Source organism: Geotrypetes seraphini, chromosome 1 (assembly GCF_902459505.1).
Source record: "Geotrypetes seraphini chromosome 1, aGeoSer1.1, whole genome shotgun sequence".
NCBI lineage: Eukaryota > Metazoa > Chordata > Amphibia > Gymnophiona > Dermophiidae > Geotrypetes > Geotrypetes seraphini.
In genome coordinates, this window is record NC_047084.1 from 283,571,361 (window position 1) to 283,597,835 (window position 26,475).

Sequence of the window (26,475 nt, forward strand, 5' to 3'; positions counted from 1 at the left end):
CTTACCGATATGCCGCCATTAGAACCCATTACGCCTCCGCGCCAACATGGGACCAGACCTCCGATCGATACTCGAAGCCCTGGGCATAGCCAGGAAGAGTTCTTCCGTACTCCTTACCAGACTTGGGTAGCATCGCAAGAACCCGCATCGCAAACCCAGTTGCGATCCACCGCTTCCAGCCCTATCCACTTGGGGGCCTCGGGAGACCATGCGATGCACAGACGATCCCGATCCCCGTCCCGCCACCGAGACGGGCACCGATCGAGACACTCATCCTGGCACTCCTCACGCCATTCGGAGGTGTCACCGCAGAAAAAACTGCAACGTAGGGGATACTCCTCATCAGAGGTGTCCCCTCCGGGGGGCCCGGAGTACGAGGAGACATCGGTGCCCGATTCTCCTTGCCACTCCCCGATGTCCATGGACCTGGAGGCCTCCTCCTCCTCCAGCCCGTCCCACAGACCGACGCTGGCGGAACAATTGTCCTTCTCATCATTCCTCCGACAAATGGCGGATGATCTGGATGTGACCCTTGACACGGGCTCCCGATACTCCAAAGAGTATCTGGACACCATGCATTTACCTAACCCTCCAACGGAGTCGCTTCGGCTCCCCTTGCATAAATTACTGGACCAGACCTTCATGCAGTGCTTCGAAACACCGTATTCCATACCGGCGATCCCCAGCAAACTCGATGCTCGATACCGCATCGTGCACCATAAAGGGTTCGAGGGCCCTCAACTCTCCCACCAATCCCTACTGGTCGAGTCCTCCCTTAAACGCTCTCATCCCTCCCAGGTCTACGCCTCTGTACCGCCGGGCCGAGAGGGGAGAACGATGGACAAATTTGGTAGAAAATTCTACCAAAACTCCATGATGGCGTCACGGGTGCTAAACTACAACTTCTTTTTCTCTTCCTATCTGGAGTTCTTCTTGCCGGTACTCCGCAAGTTCACTCCGTTCATAGACAACCAAGCTCGATTCGAGTTCGAGGAAGTGGTAGCCTCCCTCTCCCAATTACGCCTCCAGCTGATGCAATCCTCCTTCGATGCATTTGAACTCTCGGCACGCGCCGCCGCAAGCGCGGTAGCTATGCGTCGCCTGGCATGGCTCCGTACAATCGATATGGATCCCAACCTACAGGACAGACTCGCCAATGTACCATGTGCTGGAGCTGACCTGTTCGATGAGTCTATCGAAACTGTTACCAAGAAGCTGTCGGATCATGAAAAATCTTTTCAATCCATCCTGCGGCCCAAACCCAAACCTCAACAGTCTCGACCTTCCAGGCCACCCCTGATTTACCAGCGGCGTTACATGCCCAGACAAACGCCTGCTGCGAGACAGCCTGCGAAGAGACAACCTCCCCAGAAGTCTCAGCAAAAACCTCAGCCACCGGCTGTACCTAAGGCTCCCCAGCCCTTTTGACGCCCCTCCCGGGAGCATAACCTCGGCCTCTCCCATAGGGGGCCGCCTCCATCTTTTTTACCATCGATGGGAGGCCATAACCACGGACCTATGGGTCCTCACCATCATAAGAGAAGGATACTCTCTTCAATTCCACCGGGTCCCCCCGGACCATCCTCCAAGAGAGTATCCTTCAAGCTCGACGCAGACCGCCCTTCTTCTTCAGGAAGTCCAAACCTTACTTCAGCTTCGGGCTGTCGAGCCGGTCCCGTCAGACCAATTGAACCGAGGGTTTTACTCCCGGTACTTCCTCGTCCCGAAGAAAACGGGCGACCTGCGACCCATTTTAGACCTTCGGGCCCTCAACAAGTTCCTGGTCAAAGAGAAGTTTCGCATGTTGACTTTGGCTTCTCTATACCCCCTCCTCGAGCAGAACGACTGGTTATGCTCCCTGGATCTCAAGGAGGCCTACACTCACATCCCCATTCACCCGGCCTCCCGAAAGTTCCTCAGATTTCGGGTGGGAAATCTGCACCTACAGTATCGAGTGCTACCATTCGGCCTATCTTCGTCCCCCAGAGTCTTCACAAAGTGCCTGGTGGTAGTGGCCGCAGCACTCCGGGACAGGGGTCTACAGGTGTTCCCATACCTCGACGACTGGCTCATCAAGGCCCCGTCAGCCCCAGAGGTCACTTCGGCGGCCTTGGCTACAACCTACTTCCTCCAGAATTTGGGCTTCGAGATCAACTTCTCCAAGTCTCATCTACAACCCACCCAGTCCCTCCCCTTCATCGGAGCGGTCCTGGACACCACCCGACTCCGAGCATTCCTGCCTCTGCAACGCATGGAGTCTCTTCTTCATCTCTGCCAGTCGGTGTCTACTCGCCAAACCCTACCGGCGAGACAACTGATGGTGCTCCTGGGCCATATGGCCTCCACAGTACATGTGACACCCTTTGCCAGACTCCACCTCAGGATCCCCCAGTGGACCCTGGCATCACAGTGGAATCAGACGTCCGATCCACTATCCAAACACATCTTAGTCACACCTGCTCTTCGGCAGTCTCTACTTTGGTGGATGACCTCTTCGAATCTATCCAGAGGTTTGCTGATGCACTCTCCCCCCCATCAGAAAGTTCTCACAACCGATTCATCGAATTATGCATGGGGGGCCCACCTGGAGGGTCTCCGCACCCAAGGATTCTGGACCAGTGCGGAAAGACTACACCAAATCAATCTACTGGAACTCAGAGCCATCTTCAATGCGCTCCAAGCTTTCCAACACCTACTTCACGACATGGTAATCCTCATTCGCACAGACAATCAGGCCGCCATGTATTATATCAACAAGCAAGGAGGCACGGGCTCGGCCCTCCTTTGCCAGGAAGCTCTACGAGTCTGGGACTGGGCGGCGCGCCACAACGCCCTACTCAGAGCAGTATACATCCAAGGGGAGAACAACGTCTTAGCAGACAAACTAAGCCGTCTGCTACAACCGCACGAATGGACTCTCCATTCCAGCCCCCTTCACCAAATCTTCACGCAATGGGGGACGCCTCAGATAGACCTCTTTGCGGCTCCCCACAACTCCAAACTGCCTCAGTTTTGCTCCAGGATCTACACTCCTCATCGCCTCGAGGCAGATGCTTTTCTACTGAACTGGGGGAAACGATTTCTATATGCGTTCCCACCATTCCCGCTGATCCAGAAGACTCTGGTCAAGCTGAAACTCGAACGGGCCACCATGATTCTAATAGCTCCTCGGTGGCCCAGACAACCTTGGTTCTCCCTCCTACTTCAACTCAGCAGCAGGGAACCAGTACCACTTCCAGTGTTTCCTTCACTACTTACTCAACATCAAGGATCACTACTTCATCCCAACCTGCAGTCTCTCCACCTGACAGCTTGGTTCCTCTCAACGTAACCCCTCACCAATTCTCACAAGAAGTGAGGGAGGTCTTGGAAGCTTCCAGGAAGCCCGCCACTCGACAATGCTACTCCCAGAAATGGACCAGATTCTCCTCATGGTGTGTTTCTAAGTCAAAGGAACCTCAGCGAGCTTCCTTATCCTCCGTGCTGGACTATCTCCTACACCTATCTCAATCTGGGCTCAAGTCCACATCCATACGAGTCCACCTGAGCGCTATTGCGGCGTTCCACCAGCCCCTACAAGGGAAACCCCTCTCGGCCCATCCGGTGGTCGCCAGATTTATGAAAGGACTCTTCCATGTTAACCCTCCTCTCAAACCACCCCCAGTAGTTTGGGACCTCAATGTAGTCCTTTCCCACCTCATGAAGCCCCCGTTTGAACCACTCAACAGGGCCCCTCTTAAGTATCTCACCTGGAAAGTGCTTTTCCTTGTAGCCCTTACGTCCGCTCGCAGAGTCAGCGAACTCCAGGCATTGATGGCGGACCCACCATTCACAGTATTCCATCATGACAAGGTGGTCCTCCGCACTCACCCGAAATTCCTGCCTAAGGTGGTCTCCGAATTTCATCTCAACCAATCCATTGTACTTCCAGTATTCTTCCCTAAGCCCCATTCTCACCACGGAGAATCGGCCCTTCACACTCTAGACTGTAAACGTGCCTTGGCTTTCTACTTGGATCGCACCAAGCCACACAGAACCACTCCTCAACTTTTTGTCTCCTTCGATCCTAACAAGTTGGGAAGACCCGTATCAAAGCGCACCATCTCTAATTGGATGGCGGCTTGTATCTCTTTCTGCTATGCCCAGGCTGGATTATCACTTCCTTGTAAGGTCACAGCCCATAAGGTCAGAGCAATGGCAGCCTCAGTAGCTTTCCTCAGATCAACACCAATCGAGGAAATTTGTAAGGCTGCCACCTGGTCCTCGGTTCACACATTCACCTCACATTATTGTCTGGATACCCTCTCCAGACGGGATGGACAGTTTGGCCAAACAGTATTGAAAAATTTATTCTCTTAAGTCGCCAACTCCCCCTCCATCCCACTGAGGTTAGCTTGGAGGTCACCCACTAGTGAGAATACCTGCCTGCTTGTCCTGGGATAAAGCAATGTTACTTACCGTAACAGTTGTTATCCAGGGACAGCAGGCAGCTATTCTCACGTCCCACCCACCTCCCCTGGGTTGGCTTCTCAGGCTAGCTACCTGAACTGAGGAGACACGCCCGGATCTCCGGGTAGGAAGGCACCGGCGCATGCGCGGTGCGGGCATCTAGAAACTTTAAGTTTCTACAAGCAACACGTGCTTGTGAGACGTCCGTACCGGGGCTCTGTCTGATGACATCACCCACTAGTGAGAATAGCTGCCTGCTGTCCCTGGATAACAACTGTTACGGTAAGTAACATTGCTTTTTCAAGATGCGTACGATAAATCCTAATCATAAAATAATAATATAATTTTTTTTTTTTTTTAAATTTATTTTAGAGCAGTCCACCTTCTTTTTTATTATACCCCCACCCCTTATGTGTCATCCCCTTTTCCCTCTATATCCTTTTTTCCTTCCACAATTATGTAACTTTTTCCCACCTCCCCATTTTTCCTCACTTTCTAGTTTGTCTGTAAATGTCATACGTGTTCACTCTAACTACTCTTTTACACTCTTTTTATTTCTCTCTATTCTATATTAAATTCTTTTTTAATTATTATATAATTGTAAACCGGTCAGATATTCATTTTATGATCGGGTTATTAAAAACTAATAAACTTGGAAACTTGGAAACATTCATTTCAAATGAATGCCCATTGCTAGCACATACTGTAACAGGACTTGCTTACCACATTTATTCTAGCTGAGATTATTTTTCTTCACCTTTTCTGACTCCACGTGCAAATTTTCCTTAAGTTAGTCCCCAGCCAATAATTATCACTGCAATTTTTGTAGTATATTGGGAGAAGATATAAAATAGGGAAACAATCCCTAGGTAGTTACAATTGAAGGTTTATGGCACCAGTTCTTGGCCTTTAGCTTGCTTGAGCTGGAAGCCCAAAGCAGTTGGAAGAACGTACTGAGTTCTACCTCCCCCTTCCCACATACATGAAACCCTATTTTACAGAGAATATAGAGATTGGAAGTAAGACTCCAAGATTGAGTTGTGCTTAGTTCTAGTAGTATTTTTGAAAAGGATTTGCCAATATAGAGCCTTTTCTAAAATACATGTAAATACTATATATGCTGGCATGTGTAATGGGAGCAGCCATTTTATAAAGATACATGTGGAAAAAATGGATAGCACAGACCTTCTGCTGGAAATGGTGATTTCATGATTTCTATGTGTAAGTATACAATTACATATACACCATCTCAATCATTGCAGTCTTGATTCCAACTGGCTAATACTTCCGTCCCTTAAACAAGCTCACCATGAATCTATTCGTTCCACGGCCTATTAACTTTTTGTCTCCATTTCTTTGGAAAGGCTTGCCACTTTACCTCTATTCCAAGCTGTCCTTTCCTAAGTTTAAGAATTATTAAAGGCTTATTTTTTAAATTGGTTTTCTATAACCCTGTAAATGAAACCCAGTAGTAAATTAGTTAATTATTTCAACCTATTTATAGCCTTCCATATTTTCCTTATTTCTTCCTGGGTTTCATGGGATCTGCAGTCCTCAAGGTGAAAACCTCTGTTCTCAGTGTTCCTATATGTTTGTTCCTTGAATGATTTGGTCTTTTCTCTCATCTTTGAAACTCTACTTTTCTTTGATATTTTATTGTAAGCTGCTATAAACATAAGTTCAGACACTTTCATGTGTGGCTGCTTATTTTACAAACCTAAACGTTTAAGTGCCACCACTTAAGTAATGAGTCCACAAATTTAATGTGGTAACATTTTATAGGTGGACAAAAAAGATCTTGAATTAAAGAGAATGGCTTTTTAATACCTTTTGTAAAGCCCTGATTGAAACAAGTACTTTTCTGAAACCTGTAAGTGCTGTTAAGCCAGGTATAAAAGCTGACATGAAACTGTTCCCCTCAAATACGTAAGAGTATTTTCCCTTTGTGAAATGGGAAATACACATGTAGAATTTTGTTACATTCAAGTGCTGCCCAAATTACACCCCTTTGAATTCTGTATGTAGTATCTATTTCCATGTATAAAGAGTGGTTTCCTAAAAAAGGGTTTTACCAATTGTATGCAATCATAAAACATGTAATGTGCTACTATTTCCACATGGGGATCAGAAATAGGACTTCTAAAATAACTTCTTTAATCTTGTAAAGTAGGAATCAGTGAATCAGAAGAGGTATTGTCTGTGATGTGAGGATCCTTCCTTATATTAATAAAAGCTGAAATCCATTCAGAGTAAAAAAAAAAAAAAAAAAAATTAGCATCAATACACAGATTTATACATTTTTCAGATATCTGACTGAGAATTGCACACCCATCTGTTGTTTTCAAAGCCTGTGTGACTTTAGATCCAGAAATAAACAAATGCTCTGGACAAGACTCTGCCATTTTTCTGGTGTCCCCATTGTAAGCAAGGGAAGGAGGAAACTATATCCTCACAGGCTCTTCTGAGAAATAGAATGGTATGTGGCGTAGAGGTTAGAGCTACAGCCACTTAATTCTTCACTGCATTTGATAGTATGTGGCGCTGATTCTCTTTAGGATGCCTGTCTAAGCAGACACCTAAAAAGCAACTGAGAATCGCACATCAGCATCCTGTACAGAATTGCGTCTGCCCTAATGGAACCTCCTGATTCTCTAAATGGTACCTTGTCACAGGCACCAGTTACAGAATCGGGTCTGTCGGGTGAGTGCGGCAAGGGAATCTCCAATCAGCTGAGCCAGCAGGTCTCAGTCATGCCGGCTCAGCTAATCAAGGGGAAAATACCCCTGCTGCAATCAGCAGAGTGGCTTTGTCAGGTGACCCCCCCGAACCCCCGACACCTGCTTGGAAGGTATTCCAGCAGGGGGGATGCCCATTTTCTTCTGCTGTCACTCCTTTGAAGCCCCCCACCCCACATTGCCGCCACCATTCTGGAACCCCCGACACCCCTCCCAAACCAGCGATACCTCACGAAGCTCAAAATCCACTTACAACCCCAAACATCCAGACACTCACCCTGCACCCTTAAGACCACCCCGACACCCCTTCATACCTTTGATGAAGGATGGCTTGCCGGAGGGATGCCCACTCCCTCCGATTGGCAGGCTCACCTCTTCAAAATAGCAGGCCTTCCCCTTCCGAGTGCATCCTGGGATACACTGGGTAGGGGCCTATGACCCTGATTAGCTCAGATGCCTAATACCCCTCCCAATCAGGGCCTTAGGTGCACCCTGGGATGGAATGGGCCCATCCCAGGGTGTTCTGGGAAGGAGGCCTAAGGCCTTGATTGGTGCCAAAGTAAGACAATGCGATTGGAGAGCCATCCTTGACCTTCCTCATGTGAGGGCAGCACTCAGATTTCCAATATTTTGTCTGGAAGCGTTTAATCTCTCATAGCAATGGTGGCCCCAGGAGATTACCTAGCCTTTCTAGATCTGACAGAAGCCTTTTTGTATATTCCTATTTTTTCTAGACCATAGGAGGTTTTGCAGGCTTCCATTTTCAGTTTTGCCATCTGGCCTGGCGACAGCTCTTTGCTCTTCACCTAAGTGATGGCTGTGGTAGCAACTTTCTTGCTCAAGTGGGGTTTGAAAGTGCATCCCTATCTAGACAACTGGCTGATCAGAACCCACTCGTTCTCCGAGGGGGCCGACACACTGTGGATCAGGTGATCTGAGTCCTGGAGGCTCTGGGTTGCGTTGTGAATTACTGAAAGAGCGATTTTGATGCCGTATCAATCCCTGGAGTGTCTGGGAGTCTTATTTGACATGGCTGCTGGCCAAGTCTATCTTCCAAAGGCACGCAGATAGCAATTGTGCTCTGATTCCTTGTCTCTTGCAGAGGTCCGTTCCATCAAAGTGGGACTATCTCCTAGTCCTGGGATCCTTAGCTGCCGCAGTGGATGTGGTGCCTTGGACGAGAACCTTCCTGTGTCCTCTCCAAGAATGTAACCTTTTCAGTGCTACTCTTACGTGAAATCAAGGAAAAGAAATTATTCAAGTTCCATATTTTTTAGTTAACTATTTCACTTCCAATAAATAAATTACCGACTTGCTGCCCTGCCTTTCTTTATGTAATCGTTAGTCTTGAGACCTCAGGAAAAAGAAGAAAGAACTAAGAAAAACTGAGAGAAACTGGTATAAATCCATAGACAAAAAAGACAAAGCCTACTGGAGAAAACTACTAGATGAGTACAAGCTAGCCATCTATAATACAAATAAGACTTACTATACTATACTAATCTCCTACTGAAAGCTCCAAACACATCGAGGAACCTCTTTACACTGACAAAAAACCTGCTCACTGCTTCACAAGGAAACAAAAAAACCCTACAAACAGACCTGAACAGTGAAATCCTCTCCGTCTGCTTCCAAGAAAAGATAGATCATATACACGCAAATCTTGATTAAATGCCTCCAAACCCACCAAATATCTGGAACAACCCCACCCCCCCCTGAGAGAATCGGGAACTGGAACCCTTGATCGCTGTGAACCAGCATCTCATGATGACCTAGCAAAAATGATACCACACTAAGACCCTCTGGATCTGTGCTTGAGCCATGCCCGCCAGATCTACCTCTAATAAATTCCTCATTTCAATCAGGACTGGTACCACAAAGCTGGAAATCGGCAATCATCAAGCCAATCCTTAAAAAACGACTCTGGATCCAAACAAACCCAGCAACTATAGACCAGTCTCCAACCTTCCCTTCGTCTCCAAGATCCTTGAAAAGGATCACCACACCTTCGTCACAACACCACAACACCACAACACCACACCTTCGTCGACAGACAGAACGCTCTCTCTCTGTACCAATCTGGCTTCAGAAAATTCCATAGCACAAAATGGTCATGGCGGACGTTATCGAAGACTGCTAGAATATACTAGACAAAGGCAGTGATGGGATCCTAGTTGTCCTAGACCTCATTGCTACCTTCGATACCATTGATCACCCCTGCCCCCTCACCAGACTCGCAAATATTGGAATAAGTGATCTAGCATTCCAGTGGTTCTTGTCATTCCTGAACCATAGGACCCAAAGCGTCCTATTAAAATCCACTCTATCGCAACCCAAACCAGTAAAGTATGGAGTACCACAAGGCGCTCTCCTGTCCCCTCTGCTTTTCAACCTCTATATCAGACTGGTGATAGACATCGCATTAAAATACCACATAAAGATCCACTCATTTGCTAATGACATACAACTGTACCTACTGCTAAGCTCAAACTGAGATGCTCAAATCTCCAAACTACATGACTGCCTCTCAGAAATAAAAAGTTGGATGACTAGAAACAATCTGCAACTAAACACGGCGAAAGCTGAGCTCCTCTGGGTATGCAGGAATGTCCAAGAACTCGCCCGCCCATCAATTACATGGAAATCCGCCACCCTGACATCCAAAGACAAAGTACACAGCCTGGGGGTGATCCTTGGTGGCAACCTTTTGCTCTCTGACCATATCTCCCAAGTAGTATCCACCTCATTCTACTATCTCTGACAGCTACGGAAAATTAGATGATACTTCTCAGATCTAGACTTTTCTCAATTACTCTACACCTTTGTCCTCTCCTGTATGGACTACTGCAACGCGCTCCTAAATGGGCTTACTGCAAAAAACCTCCGTCAACTGCAATGAGTACAAAATGCTGCCATCTGACTCCTGAAGAATCTTCACATATGAGACCCAATCACTCCGTCGTTGCGCACTGCCCACCGACTGCCAATCGACAAATGATGCATATTCAGAGGCCTAGTGATGGCCTACAAACTCTTACATGACATGGTACTGGCCTATGGCCTCTAAACTTCCGCTCTACACCCCAAATTGACTGCTTTGGTCGCAAGAATAAAAGTGACTACATGTGTGTTCGAGACGCGCCCTCCACCTTGAGAGTGCTTGAAAAAGATCTTACTCGCACTATCTATCGCACCTCTAGAACAAACTACCTACCAGCATAAGATCATTAGAAGGCCTATTGAACATCAGGAAAGCTTCCCCTGATCCTGAGCCAGTCCAAATCCCCCGAACCCTTTGACAAAGATCCACGAATGCTCCACTATCTTGAGTCTCACAAGCTGATGAGCTCCATACTTTGTCTGATCATATCACAATCTATCATACAATGTTCCACCATACTACATCATATTGTTCACCACTGTCCTCCTATACCATACTATACGCCATATTTACCATTCTGTGTCTGCCACACTGTCTGCTATGCTACAATCTCTCAAGCCACGGTTGTCTCACAATGTATGCCGTTCCATGTCTTCCATGCTATGTCTGTCATGCACGCTTGCCTTACCATTTTGCCAAGCCATGTTATATTCTATTAACCATCCTTTGTAAAACTTTTTTGCTGAACCTTGCTCTTCATGCTATGTATGTTTCACTGCTTCATTTTACCATATTATGTTTTACCATGCTTTGTTAGCTATGTTTTGCTATCTTGTCTAAGTTTACTATGCTATCTCTCACCATACTATGTTTGAAAATGCAGCACAGTGGTTGGAGCTGCCGTCTAGGCACCCTGAGGTTGTGCGTGCAGGCCCATGCTGTTCCTTATGACCCCCATTGTCCCAGGTACATTAGATAGACTGTGAGCCCACCAGGATAGATAGGGAAAAATGTTTGAGTACTTGAATAAATACATGTAAACCAGTGTTTTTCAACCTTTTTACACCTATGGACTGGCAGAAATAAAAGAATTATTCTGTGGACCAGCGGTTGAAGAACACAGGGCTAAGTCATGGGCCAGACCCCGCCCATCTCTACCCAATCTCCACCCCAGATCCCGCCCCCATAATAGTACTTATTGCTCCTTGCATGTCCCGTGCCTCATCTGGAAGCCTTCCCTCTGACGTTGCAAAGTCAGAGAGAAGGCTTCCGGTTCAGGCGCAGGATGCTCGTAGGTGCCACTGCCCGTGGCTTTGTGCACTGAATCAGTTAGGAAGAGGGAGCTGGCTCGAAGATAACGCCGCATCGATTGCACCGTGGACCGGCGGTTAAAGAACACTGTTTTGGGCCTGATACACGTGCTGGCCCTGTGGACCGGCACAAAATTTCTGTGGACCGGCACTGGTCCATGGACCGGTGGTTGAAGAACACTGATGTAAACCATTCTGAGCTCCCCTGGAAGAACAGTATAGAAAATTGAATGAATGAATGAATGAATAAATAAATAAATAAACATACATTACTCTGAAAGGTATTAATTGTAATGGTGATATGCACTGATTTTGGAGCAGGGGCAAAAGCCAGAGATTTCAGCCTTTGATAACCATATTTTCAGCATACACTGACAGATAGCTGTTCTGATAAAATCAGTATGATTATGATAAACTATAAAAGAAACCTAAGAAAATTTGTACCCAGCCAACAAAATCTCCAGGGGTCCTGGGCTTGTAACCAAGCAAGAGATCATTCAGTCTTCTTCAATAAGAAACCAGACTCTGTGACATATGTGCAATGAATTACACATGACACTTTCAACTGAAAATAAATTACTAATGCTTTAGTTAGAAAATAATCTGTTAAATTACTTTTACTGGTTTACTATGAGGAGTATAATCAAAACTTTAAAATGTCCAAAAACCTGCCTAAGTTGGCACTTGGACATCCTAATAGCAGGGACATCTAAGTGCTGATAAAACGAACTTTGTCTTGTATTATTAATAATTGATAGATGGGTGGGTGGGTGGGTAAAGTTATGGTTCTATATACTAATTGTATAAAATGGTATAATCTCTGTAATATTTTTCTGTATTCAATCAAATATACTACACTGTTGTAGTTTTTAAAGTAATCCACCGATGAAAACAAAAACTGTGGATACAGATGTCGTGGAGATAATTTACTAAACACTGACATATAAAACCATGAAAATTCAATTAAAAAAGTACAATGATAAAAAATACTGTGATAAAAATCTCTTCATGTTTTCAAAATCAGACCCGCACCATGGTTTCTTCATTCTATTAACTTTTCATTCTTATGGCTTCTCTTAGGCACCTTATAGATTCCTATGCTTAAGTTTATACTCTAATACACACCTATGGCACTTTTTCCTCTCATGTCTCTTGTCGATGTTTCAAGCCTCTGTATATAGCATGATCACACTTGGCTCACTTGGTTTATCTTGCAGTCGAGTATAGACACTAATATGCATGCTCCAGATTGTCATCACAGTCACTTATCTTTCTATGTTTTTATCTTTCTCTTTATCATTATTCATCATTACCTCTTCCTTTTAGGACCCCTGAGGAAGGCGTATTTGCCGAAACACGCTCCGTGTAGGGTCCGGTTGGATTTTTATCACAGTATTTTTTATCATTGTACTTTATTAATTGAATTTTCATGGTTTTATATGTCAGTGTTTAATAAATTATCTCCAGAACATCTGTATCCACAGTTTTTGTTTTTATCGGTGGATTGTTTTCTCTGTGGATCATTGGGTCTCCCCATTTTTCTTTGTTTTTAAAATAATAAAATTTTTACAAAAAAACCAACAAAAAACCCCAACTTTCTGGACGTGAGGCAGCACTTCTAAGCTGCTGTGTGTCCAGAACTCAAAGGGGCGTGTTGGGAGGTGTGTTAGGGGCGGGTAATCGGGCGAGTTTAAACCTGGACGTACTGTAGCGATAAAGTAATCTTAGAGGGAACTTAGATGCTGGCAGTTAGACCTGTTTCAGTTGCGTCTAAGTTGCCCAAACTGACCAGATGACCACTGAAGAGATTAAGGTATGATCCCCCTTACTCCCCAGTGGTCACCGACCCCTTCCTACCACCCAGAGATGGGGGAAAAACAGCACAGTGAAGGCTTGCCATCAGCTGATTGTGGCAAAGGAATCCCCATCAGCTGAGCCGGTTTTAGAGATTCCTGCCGGCTCAGTTGATGAGGATTCCCCCCCGCCAGGATCATCTGAGCCGCGGAGCCCTGACAGCCGCCAACATTTCTAGTCCCCATCATCTGACACCATGGAACTCACCACACACCTGACATCATGGAAAATCCCCCCCAATCACCTGACACCATGGAACACACACACACCCGACACCCCTGTACCGTCTGCGGCAAAATTGGCAGGAGGGAAGCCCACTTTCTCTTGCCTACAGGGTCACGTGCTGAGAATGACGGGCTTTTCCTCTCCCAATGCATCATGGGATGCAGTGAGAGGGGCTGATTGGCTCAAAATTGCCAATCACACTACTGGCGCTGCCCCTAAAACTGTTCTACCCTAGGTTGGTGCCTGATACTCCTAGTGCTAAGGCTGGCCCTGTTGACTGTTTATCACATGTAGTTCATATTTGACTTTCAGTTCTAGGTAGGAGATGAGGAGTGGAGTGAGCAACATTTTTCAAAGCAGATCTTAGCAGGAATGTTTTTGTCTCCTAGAAAAAGCAGTAGCTAATCTTTGGCTCTTCTCTGCAGGTTTAAGAAGTATAAGCAAGCTGGGAGCCATTCCAATTCTTTTCGATTGTCTAATGGCCGAGCCGATGAAACAGGTGAGGTTTCACATGCGTTCTTGGGATTTCTTAACAGAACAGCTTTGCTCAGTCTTGCTAAAGAAGTGAGCAAGTCACTGTCTCTCTCATTCACTAAGATATATATTTGGAGACTTATTTTCAGACCACGGGAGTTAGCTGGGCTGACTCCCATGGTCAGTGCTGAGCCATTTCTGGTAATCGGCATCGACTATCCAGTTTTTGCCCACTATAACTTAGATAAATAAGTTGATATTCAACGCTGGCCAGCTAAGTTTATAGCAGCTAAAAATAGACCCACTATTTTATGTGACCTGATTTGGCTGCTAAACTTAGCCAGCTAGTGCTTTAAATTTCACAGATAGCCAGCTACATGTAAGTTGTGTGACATAGCCAGCTCCTAAGCACTAATATTCAGCAGCCATCTTGCATTGACTATTAGCTCTTATCCAGCTTAGTGCTATTTAAACTGTCAGAAGCCGTTCCTGGCTGGTTAAATAGCATTTAATATCAGGCGGTTGGAGTTTATTTTTATATGGACTTTTCCACATGTATATGCCAGTATAAATATGTCAAATACCATTCAAAAAATACTTTGTTTATACAAGTACATATGATGATGCTTAGCAGCTAGTGGATAGCTGGCTATATCACACAACTTACATGTAGCTGGCTCGTACGTATGCACAAGTCTTGTTTAGGCACCTATATGTCTTTATGAAATAAGCCAAAAAATGTCTCTCATTTGCCTCCCTACTCAGGTGAGTTGTTATGAAATTACTCACTATAAATTGTTTGGAAAAGGAATGTATGCCTTTATATAATTTCTTTAGAAGCTTCTTTGTGTAGCATAAATGCCAAAATGCTGCTTGTTATAATATTAAAAAAATTTGCTTGAGCGAGGATAACATTATATCAGCTTATCAAGTTGCTTCCTTATGGATTGTGGTGTCTTACTTGTGACTGGTATAACTTTGCCCAACTTATGAAACATTTTGATAAATTTAGATAAACAGTGAGTTTACCAGATGACCTGGATTAACCAGATCTAACTGTGCTCTGTCATAAACTAGAAAAAAAACCCTACTATGTAAATATTTTATTTTTGACAAAATTATAACCCCCATCACTCTTTCTCCCAGCAAATATTAAATGTACTTAAAATGTTTTTGTTTTTGCTGTCCGTAAACTTAGAGCTGTACACAACTCTTTAAACATTGATGCACTCCGTGCATTCTGTTATGCTTTCTAAAATGCAAACTATGATTATTGCAATGTAATTTCCAGCGCAATAGGTGAAACATTCTAGACAGTAGATTATTTCCCTTTAGCTGCATAGTTGCAGAAGTTATCCACTCCATTTTTTTCACTCTGCCTCTATAGTACTTCACTGCGCTGTTTAGCTCCCTTTACAGGTTTTTTCCTTTTGCATGCATAGATGAAGTTGTGTGTGTTCTACTCTCCCCATTTTATTGTTTTAATTCGATGTAATTTCGTCCTCTTTATGGGCACATTAGTGCTTGGAGCGATTTTGAAGCTCTGCCTGTTGAGAATTCACAGACTTCGGTCTGTAGCTGACAGGCCTGTCCCTTTGGGTGCCTGTTGACCAGCCTGCAGAGTTTTCTCTGGAGCTCAGGGCTGCCCTGAGATGGTCTCATCTTCTGTTAATCAGGGGTCGAGCACAGGCTGTTAGGCATCCTTAGGAGGCTCAGCGGTGTCTTGCAGGGTGCCGCCTGCATTGTCACACCTCTGCCTGTTCCAGTGTGCATCTGTTGGTCCGCAACAGTGGCGGTATAGTCAGCCATTGGAGTCTGTCTGGCAGCCCAAAGATCAGCTTTGTGGGGGCATTCCCAGCATTGTGGCAGTGATTCTCGTCCAGCTACTGTGAGAGAGCTGAAAGCAGGCTTGTAACACTTCTAACTGATCCTCTCAAGTCACAGTGAGTACACAGGCTGACAGCTTGTGAGAGATATCGGGGGAGTGGGATTTTGAGTGTTTCTGAATGTTCCCTCCTCCTGAAAAATCCTAAAATTGCTGTTTTTTAATGTTTGAGAAGTGTGAAAATATTGCGATTTTGGTGTGAATTTTGTGATGGTTGTCATCTTGGATTTTTAGCGATTTGATTTTCTATTGCTCCTTGCTTCTTCAAAACTGCAAATTTTGCCTAGAAACTTGCTGGGATGGAGTCCTTGGGCTCTCCTCTTGTGGATTCATGCCAGGATTGCACAATTTTAATGCTTTTAGAGCATATTTGTGCCACATGGCACAGCCGGGGGAGGAGCCACAGCTTTCAGCTTAGCCTCTCTTCTGCTGAAGCAGGTGCCCAAATGCTCAGCTAGCTTTCGGGGTGGCTTTCGAGGCTCAGCATGGCTGGTAATTCCGTCTGTCAGGCTGCGGACTCTGTGCTGCTTCTGAAAGGCTCAGCTTAGCCCTAGGAGCTGGACACCTTTTCACAATTTTTGTGCTCTGGATATCGGATCACTGTATTCTCCCCTTGTGCAGTCCCCATACACCTGCATGATGTCTATCAGTGGTGTTACTCTATGGGACATGTCCTAGATTATCCCTGCCACTTTCCTTGCGCTGCCTGACCTTGATCTGGGTGTGTTCGGTTGTGAATGATTTGCTTTCTGACCCCGTCTTTACAGGTACAATGCTTCCCAGGATGGGGATCAAGGACTGTGTGCTGAATCTGTGGATCCGTCTGGGGTTTTAAGAGCCTGGAAATGCTCTCCCTAGCCTGTGCCTCTTGGATTTTGTGGCTTTCCTAGGCCTTCTTTCTGAATCTTTATAGGAGATCTTTTTGGTCACTCAGTCAGCTCAATCCACTTATTCCTCCTGTGTGCTTGCAGTTTACTTTGTTCCCCTGGTGCCCTGATATACTCTGAATATTGATAGTGCTATGCTACGTTGGGAACTTTCAGATCAGCCCACGGTGGGTTTTTGGTGGCACAGGCGACAAACTGCACCTTTCTTCCCAATATGGGTGGTTTAGTATTGGAAGTTATGCAGGACTACCATGTGGAGATGATCATTAGGACGCTCTTTGACGCAGCTGCTTTAGGCATTAAAGCTGTTTTGTCGACGTCTTGTATCGCACATGCCTGTCATACTCAAAAGCGCACTCTGGACAGTGAGGCGGTAGTTTCCTCTCCTCAACTTTTTTGGGTGGGCACAGTTTCTATGCCAGATGCATTATATGCTCTTATCCGAGTTTGACTAAGGTGTCAAGAGTTCTCCATCTCTGCCCACAGTGGGCTGCTGTTTCCGCTTCCAAGGCTCTTTTGACTTGTCTGCTTTTTCAGAGCTGTGATTGTTTGACAAAGGTCTGGATGACTTCATGGATTCTAGACTATTCCGTCCTCCTACGACTCAGCCTGATAGTGGACCTGGCCCTCCTGGGGTTCTGGTTGTTCCAACAGTGTGCAAGTGACACATCATAGGTGGTTTCTTGGAGCTACCACTGATGGTATAATGGCTACAGACATTCCTAGCCTCCCGACTCCAGTGCTGCACCTCCTGATGCACATGCACAATGGTGCCAGGTCAAGAGTTGTTCCATTGTGAATTGGGGACCATCTTGAAATATTTCTGCCTGTCTAGATGTGCGTTTTGTCTGACCAGTAGGTCTTGGACATTCTTTGGTCAGGTTACAAACTGGAATTTGCTCGACCTCTGACAGATTGGTTAGTGGGCTTGCTCAGATCACCCAGACAAAGCGCTCAGGATTCCAGCCACCGTTCAGTGCTTGCTGGATTTTCAAGCTCTGGAGTTCGTACCGCCTGACTTCTCTGGTTCAGGCAGATACTCCATATACTTTCTCGGGCCAAAGAACGGTTCTGAAGAGTGGAGGCCTATTCTGGATTTTCAGCACGTGACTGCGGCTCTCAAGATTCCATGATTCCGAATGGAGACCATGTGTTCGATCATTGCAGCAGTGACTCCAGGACAGTTTCTTGCCTCTGGATATTATAGAGATGTGCTTGTACATCATTTTTCCAGCATAGTGCAAAGTTTGGCAATTTCATGTTTTGGAACAGCATTATCAGTTTTTAGCCATGCCCTTTGGGCTGGCTTCAGCACCCCAGACCTTCACTAAGGTGATGGTACTGGTGGCGTCTTACCTGCGGCCAATGGGTCTCCAGGTGCACCCATTCTTTGACAACTGGCTGATCAGAGCTCCGTCGTTCACCGAGGGATGCCACATGTTGAAGCGGGTGCTTTAGGCACTGGAAGATCTGAGTTGAATTGTCAGTTTAAAAAAGACAAAAATGACACTCAAGCACTTGCTCGGATACCTGAGAGTTCCTTTCAACTACGGTAGTTTGGATAAAGGCCTTATTGTGGCTTCTCTTCGAGTCCATGTGGCCGGGCTCTCCTGTTTTTAGATCCTGGAAGCGTCGGTCTTCCTTGGCATCTCATCCTGATTTCACTAGATTCTTGAAGAGAGCTCTTCATGTCTGACCACCGGTTAAGCACCTTTTCCCTTCCTTGGACCTTAACCCAGTATTGTCTAGCCTTACTAAGGCTCCTTTTGAGCCCATTCGAGATGCTAAAATATTTATATCCTGCAAATCCAACAATGCTTAAGACCATTTTTTTTTTTGTCTGGTCGCCATTACATGGGCACGTTGGGTGTCGGTACTACAGGAGTTTCCCTTCAGACGGTTCCTTCCTTCTTGCCGAACGTGGTTTCAGTTTTCTGTGTCAATCAGGATGTGTGTTTGCCTGCCTTTCAACTGACAGATTCCAAGTCACAGAACCGTCTGTTGAAGAAACTGGATATGCGCAGAGTTCTTGGAGGTCACCAATGAGTTTAGTCTCTCTGACCATTTGCTTGTGCTGCCCCCACTTCGCGAGTTCAGCAGCCCCTTCCCTCCCTATCTATCGTGGGCCCAACAGCCCTCGCACCCTCCCTGGCTCCCCAGTCACTGGCGGCAAAAAATAAACCAAAAAACAACAAACCTGTGACTCTCTTGGGTCGGCCCCCTTTGAGCCTCCCGAGCAGACCTACCAGTCTCTTAGAAGCTTCCTGCATGCAGCGCTGATCTGAGTCTGGGAACCTTCTTGCCACTGAGTCCCTCCTTCCGATGTAACTTCCGGTGATGATATCCTCCTGCACAGACATCCTTTCCCCTGACGTATCCACTATGCAGCAATGTTTGGATGCACTCTTCTGGGTCATGACAGTCTCAACCCAACCAAAACAATGGCTCCTTGGATTACTGGTCAATCCTTTTGACGTTCTCTTGCATCTTATTATCAGGCACCCCTTTTAAATATCTTGGGGTGCGTATTGATCTCCAGTTCTCTTTTGTAGCATGTGACTCTTCAGCTGTCGAGGTTTGCTTCTTTAGTTTATGCAAAATTAGAATGCTACGCAACTTTCTGGTTAATAAATCCCTCTATATCAGGGGTCTCAAAGTCCCTCCTTGAGGACCACATCCAATCGGATTTTCAGGATTTTCCCAATGAATATGCATGAGATCTATGTGCATACACTGCTTTCAATGCATAGGGAAATCCTGAAAACCCGACTGGATTGCCGCCCTCAAGGTGGGACTTAGAGATTCCTGCTCTATACTCTATTATATTGACTTAATGATTAGATTATTGCAACTGTACTCACTCTGGTATTTTTCACAAATCACAGCTGATTCATTACAATCAGGCTTCTTTATCACACTAGTAGATTTAATTGTATTACCACCTTACTCTATTAGAACCATTGAGTGCAGGCTGAGTTTCACATTCAGTTCAAAATTTTAACATTAGCCCACAAAATACTTTATTTCTACCCTGTCTGTCCTAGACTGTAATTTTTCATGTCCCAGCCCAGTTTCTGGGTTCTTTACACGACTTTCCTTTTGATCATAGGCTTGTTTAAAGTCCATCAGAGATGGTGATTTTTTTTCTTTGTTGTTCTTGCACTTTGGAATCTTTTTCCTATTATGTTATGATCAGAACCTTCCCATTTGAAAATTTGTGTTGTTCTTAAACTCCCCCCCTTTTTTTCTCCGTTGTTTTTGTCATGATAGAAACTTAATAGGCCAATAATTTAAAATGAACTGGCTTCAGAGCCCCTGCAGCAATTTGAGTTGTTGGAGGTTAGACTGACCAAGTTGCACTATGGTTGTCTTCTTCTCTCCTCTTATGTGACTAATCAAGGTTCTTGGTGCTCCTCCTTACTTTTTTTTAAGGAGTTCCTTTCTTGTATTTTTTGTTTGTTTGTTTAATGACTGTAAACTGTCTTGCTACTATGGGTTAAAGCCAGTATAGCAAATTATAATAAACATAAACATACCTCAAAACCCCCCAAATACATCAGAAATCTGCAGTTGTTTGTCTTCAACGCCTACAGAGTTGGCATCCCAGTAGCCAAGTAGACCTTAGGAAATAGGCTGGAATTCAGCAACCAATTCTGTTACCCACAAAGTGGTGTTCCATTAACCATTAAAGTGAAATCATAGCCTTTCTGATTTTGGTGAAATTTTTGCTTCCATTCCTAAACAAATTCATGCCACTTCATTACAATAAGTATATTCTCATGCATGCATTCTTACCCTTTTAGCTTTGAAAGACATAATTACTTGCGTGTATAAATAATAGTATGTGATTTTTCTTCCAGCAATAGACATAATCAGTTTGCATATTCTACTCCTGCTATGCTCTCTAATCTGGGTGCAGCAATTACCTAGGTACCTATTGAGCTAATGTAATGCAAAAAGAACTTGCAGACAGGTATATATGTATTTGAAGTACACATGTTTGTGCTTAAATTGCAACACTATCCATACTCAACTCCACCAACGTCAAGTTGACATAAAAGTACACGTGTTCAGTCACTATACATAGGATATTAACAGTGGAGTAATTTTAAAGAGGCCTTTTATATATGTAAAATTCTTTATAAAATTACTGCTATGCTGGGTTGTCAGTATATGTAAACAGGTCTGAGATGCCATAGGTTTGAGGGCATGGGTAGGAGGCATATTCAGAAATTCAGGGGTTGATATTCAGCTGGCATCGTTTTGCTGACTGCCAGCAGTGTTATTCTGGATATTCAATACCAGGCCCCGTCTGGGCTTCAGTATTGAATATCTGGTTCTGCAGAGCTGGCTAACACATAGCTGCCTAAGTCACTTAACCAGCTATGGGTTACTGCATAAAGATAGGACAGGTTTTTATGTAGTCCCATTAAGCAGATTCTGCCCCCAGAACAACCTCAAAAGAGCTGGTTTGCAGTTCAGTGCTAACCAGTTATTTTCAGCTGCATTAACCAGTTGAATGCCACTGAAAATTAGCCCTAAACAGATGATTTAACCATTCAGGAGTTTTTGTCTGAGAGAACACTCCCTGCTGCTTCTCTATTAAGACAAGTAACCATGCAGGATATTCTTAACAAATGCAAGAGTTTGAGATTTTGGTTCTGCAAAAACGGTTTGTGAGATTTTCAGTAAGAACCAGATACTGAACCATATGCACTACCGTATTTTCACGCAAATAACACGCACCCGTATAAAACGCGCACACGAATATAGCGCGCAGAAATCACGATGATTTGCACAAAAACTTTGATATACCGCGCTCACGGGTATACCGCGCATGCTGCCCGACGCTCCTTTCGCCCGCCCTGACTTTCCGTGCGCTGTCCCGACTCTCCGTTCACCCCCCCTGACTTCCGTGCACTGTCCCCCCTTGAAGGTCTGTCCCCATCCTGAAAGCCCGATGCCCCCCCCGACGTCCGATACATCCCTCCCCCCCCCCCGAAGGACCGCCGACTCCCCAACAATATCGGGCCAGGAGGGAGCCCAAATCCTCCTGGCCACGGCGACCCCCTAACCCCACCCCGCACTACATTACGGGCAGGAGGGATCCCAGGCCCTCCTGCCCTCGACGCAAACCCCCCTCCCCCCCAAGAACCTCCGACCGCCCCCCAGCCGACCCGCGATCCCCCTGGCGACCCCCACGACCCCCCCACCCCCCTTCCCCGTACCTTTGGTAGTTGGGCCAGAAGGGAGCCCAAACCCTCCTGGCCACGGCGACCCCCTAACCCCACCCCGCACTACATTACGGGCAGGAGGGATCCCAGGCCCTCCTGCCCTCGACGCAAACCCCCCTCCCCCCCAAGAACCTCCGACCGCCCCCCAGCCGACCCGCGATCCCCCTGGCGACCCCCACGACCCCCCCACCCCCCTTCCCCGTACCTTTAGTAGTTGGCCGGACAGACGGGAGCCAAACCCGCCTGTCCGGCAGGCAGCCAACGAAGGAATGAGGCCGGATTGGCCCATCCATCCTAAAGCTCCGCCTACTGGTGGGGCCTAAGGCGCGTGGGCCAATCAGAATAGGCCCTGGAGCCTTAGGTCCCACCTGGGGGCGCGGCCTGAGGCACATGGTCGGGTTGGGCCCATGTGCCTCAGGCCGCGCCCCCAGGTGGGACCTAAGGCTCCAGGGCCTATTCTGATTGGCCCATGCGCCTTAGGCCCCACCAGTAGGCGGAGCTTTAGGATGGATGGGCCAATCCGGCCTCATTCCTTTGTTGGCTGCCTGCCGGACAGGCGGGGTTGGCTCCCGTCTGTCCGGCCAACTACTAAAGGTACGGGGAAGGGGGGTGGGGGGGTCGTGGGGGTCGCCAGGGGGATCGCGGGTCGGCTGGGGGGCGGTCGGAGGTTCTTGGGGGGGAGGGGGGTTTGCGTCGAGGGCAGGAGGGCCTGGGATCCCTCCTGCCCGTAATGTAGTGCGGGGTGGGGTTAGGGGGTCGCCGTGGCCAGGAGGGTTTGGGCTCCCTTCTGGCCCGATATTGTCGGGAAGTCGGCGGTCGTTCGGGGTGGGGGTGCGAGTGGTCCTGCCGGGGGGGGGGGATGTATCGGACGTCGGGGAGTCGGCCGGGCAAGAGGGCTTGGGCTCCCTCTTGCTCCGATCGTGGATGCGGGTGTGGGTGGGAGCGCGTGCGAGCGGTCGTTCGGGGTGGGGGTGCGAGTGGTCCTGCCGGGGGGGGGGGATGTATCGGACGTGGGGGAGTCGGCCGGGCAAGAGGGCTTGGGCTCCCTCTTGCTCCGATCGTGGATGCGGGTGCGGGTGGGAGCGCGTGCGAGCGGTCGTTCGGGGTGGGGGTGCGAGCGGTCCTGCTGGGGGGATGAATCGGGCGTCGGGCGGGGTGGGAACTATGTTTTAAAACTTTGGTATACCGCGCTCACGCATATAACGCGCGAGGGGTATGCGCGGTAGGTAAAAACGCGTATAACGCGCGCGTTATATGCGTGAAAATACGGTACTCTTCATGATTCAGAAATAACTGTGTTACTCAGACACATTCCTGTTACCAGGCATCCATGGTGTTTTGCAGAAAGCTTTCAGGAAAATAGCTAGTGAGGCAACACAATTTAACCATTTTATTAGATGTTTAATTATAAGCATCGATGTTCTCTTCCCTCCACCATTTCTCCTTCAGGTAGATGTTTCAACAGGTCTCAGAACTGCTTCACTTTGGGATGTCTCTTGTAGAAGGACAGTGGTATATTTTAGGTAACTTGTCTGTTGTATAAGATGGTATAGCTCACATGGAGTAGGATGGGTTGAGGTTTGTTTAAGTATGGTATAAAGGTTTTCACTGTGGCCATCTTTTCTTCAAACTATAGTTGTTATCACTAATGGTCTCGATTGTTATTTATACTTAGAGCAATAATTATGATCTTATGATTTTTTTACTCCAAGATGTTATAAAATTTCATTCAATTCAATCTCTCAAATTCATTTGAACCAAACACATCAGAAGCCTCAGATACACCCCTCCACCGTCCAACATATGTTTTTCTTAACGGGGAGAATTTTTGGTGTTAATTCCTCATAGGCCTGAGCATTTTTTCATATCTGATTGTTTGATAAATAACTTAATTTAAACAATTTATATGATTTATATAACTTTTTCCAAAGTGGTTTTTTTTTTTTTTTTTACGATTTATCTGAATCATGGCATTGCCCCAGGTACATTAGATAGATTGTGAGTCCACCGGGACAGACAGGGAAAAATGCTTGAGTACCTGAATAAATGCATGTAAACCGTTCTGAGCTCCCTTGGGAGAACGGTATAGAAAATTGAATTAATTAATTAAAAAAAGGGGCCCCTGGTAAGATTAGAATGGCATAGGAATATGAGTGAAGATATCGAGACCTTATGAAATAGGAACAGAACGATTGCATTAAATCAGTGGTCTCAAACTTGCGGCCCAGGGGCCATATGCGGCCCACAAGATACTATTTTGAGGCCCTCGGTATGTTTATCATAATCACAAAAGTAAAATAAAACAGTTTCTTGAACGCATGTCTCTTTAGCCATAAATTACAATATTATTATTAAGACTTAGCCAAAGGAAAGATTTATAAACTATAAAGAGTTTTACCTCATGCAAAATTGTAATTTCTTTAATAAGACATTAACTATTTTTTCTGAGGCCCTCAAAAGTACCTACAAATCCAAAATGTGGCCCTGCAAAGGGTTTAAGTTTGAGACCACTGCATTAAATAGACATCTATGCCTTGTAATTTTTCTGATATTACTTATTTTCTCTTCCAGTTCTGCACAGTTCCTGATGGTTAACAGGATATGTGGTGTTGCAGAGGAAGTCCACACTCATCAGTCTCATTGGTCTAATTTCTTATTGCAGAACCTCAAAGCATGCCACTGCTTGCCAGGTCTCCAAGCACCAACCGGAAGTACCCGCCACTGCCTGTGGACAAGCTGGAAGAGGAGATTAACCGGCGAATGGCTGATGACAACAAAATGTTCAGAGAAGAATTCAATGTAAGCTTTTTGTCATCCTTAGAGATAGCAGTGTGATACGGAGCTTCATGGGGGCTGACTGCTGAGGACATAAGTTCTGAGATCCAGGGACAGGGCCAAGTGTCATTTCCTCTCATGCTGCATGGAGCTTTTGAAAGTGGCACATAATATGCAGCCTGGTAATAAATGAGACAACACAGTCTCAGCAGATTATTAAAATAATTCCCAGTGCAGGACTGTGTTTGTGTAAGCAAAGCACATTCACTAGGTGGCTGATCTGTTTCTCTATATACCTGCATTGTGCTCCTGGCCAAGTAAAGCAACTTTCCAAACATCCATTAATATTCATTTGAATGGAGTTCTTTTAGACTTTGGTCATAGTTCAGCATACAAAACTGGCATCCAAATTCAAGTTAGCAAGTTTCCTTTCAAGAGAACACATTTGTTTGGAAAAGAGCTGGTTAATTTGATCAAGAGCCTTGGGGAATTTAAGGAAATTGTTTCCCCATTGCTGGAATATCATATTGGAACAAGCTTACTGGGCAACTAACATTATGTGTAGATTACTACAGCTTTAAGAAGATGTTGAAACCCAAGCTGTTTGTAGATGTATACTTTGATCTGTCTTTCCTAACGTTATTTGGGCATTTTTGTAACATTCTTTTTTAAATGCATTGCTGAAGAATATGTAGGTCTTGTTTTCATATGTGTTGATATTATTTTGAAGAATGATTTGTATTGTTTTTGTTCTAAGTAGGATTATTTGGAAACCGCTGTGACTCCAGGCGGTATATTAAGTTTTTAAATAAATAAATAGAGGACAAGCTAAAACCTTGAGGTAGAGGGGCTTCAAGTAGAGACAGGTTTAGAGAGGCTTGTTGTTATCACCCTGGTAGAGTTAGAGGAAGTTAGTGGAACAAGCTTTTCCAGAGGGCCCAGTCCTCTTATGGTAGCTGGTGAGGCAGATGACAGGTCAGGTTCTTGTGACCCAGTGAAGGTGTCAGAGCCCACCCTTCAGTGGCTGTCAGAGCGCTGTTGCAGGATTTTTTTCAGAAGTGGATCTAGATTATCTCAGACTGGTGAGTTCTTGAAATCATCCACAAACGGTACATCCTGAAATTTGAAGAAGTAACAAATGTAATGGGGTAGATAGGACATTTTTGGAAGACAGGAAAAAAGGTGCTGGTGCGCCATACTGGTGTGTACTGGCTGAAAAAACAAACCACCCTTTACTAGTATGACAGTTCCAGGATCACAGCCAAGAGTCCTTCATAAATACAAAGCAAGTATTTACTTTAGGCACAAAATATGATACAGTCAGATGACATCACAAGCCAACATAGGTTGAAATAAGTTAGTCTGTGATACATTGGACATATTTTGGCAGCAAGGGCTTACCCCCCGCAAGCAGAATATAAAAAATGTGCAAGGATGCGAAGAATTTTACAAGACACTATAAAGCTTTTCATGCTGAAACACTGCATGAATTATGATGGGAAAAAGTATATATTTCTATCATTAAGAAGTCAAAAAGTTTTTGCTGAGGTAATTTATTTGGGAACTTCACCACAGAGCTAGAATAAAGGGAGCGACAGCCCCAGGCATTATAAGAACAGCCATACTATGTCAGACCAGTTGTTCATCTAGTCCAGTTTCTTGTTTCCAACAGTGGCCAATCCAGGTCACAGTACCTGGCAGAAACCCAAATAGTAGCAACATTCCATGCTATTGATCCAGGACAAGCAGTGGCTTCCCCCACGTCT

General features: G+C 45.7%; 1 protein-coding gene across 3 annotated transcripts in view; it reads left to right on the top strand.

Moving 5' to 3' along the window:
• PTPRA (protein tyrosine phosphatase receptor type A) overlaps positions 1 to 26,475 on the top strand; it is a 287,845-nt gene that overhangs the window by 135,538 nt on the left and 125,832 nt on the right. For all 3 annotated transcript variants that reach the window (XM_033952928.1, XM_033952945.1, XM_033952937.1), the window contains 2 exons: positions 13,880 to 13,953; positions 24,597 to 24,733. In XM_033952928.1, coding sequence (XP_033808819.1) covers positions 13,880 to 13,953; positions 24,597 to 24,733 — 211 coding nt within the window. The remainder of the gene's footprint in view (positions 1 to 13,879; positions 13,954 to 24,596; positions 24,734 to 26,475) is intronic.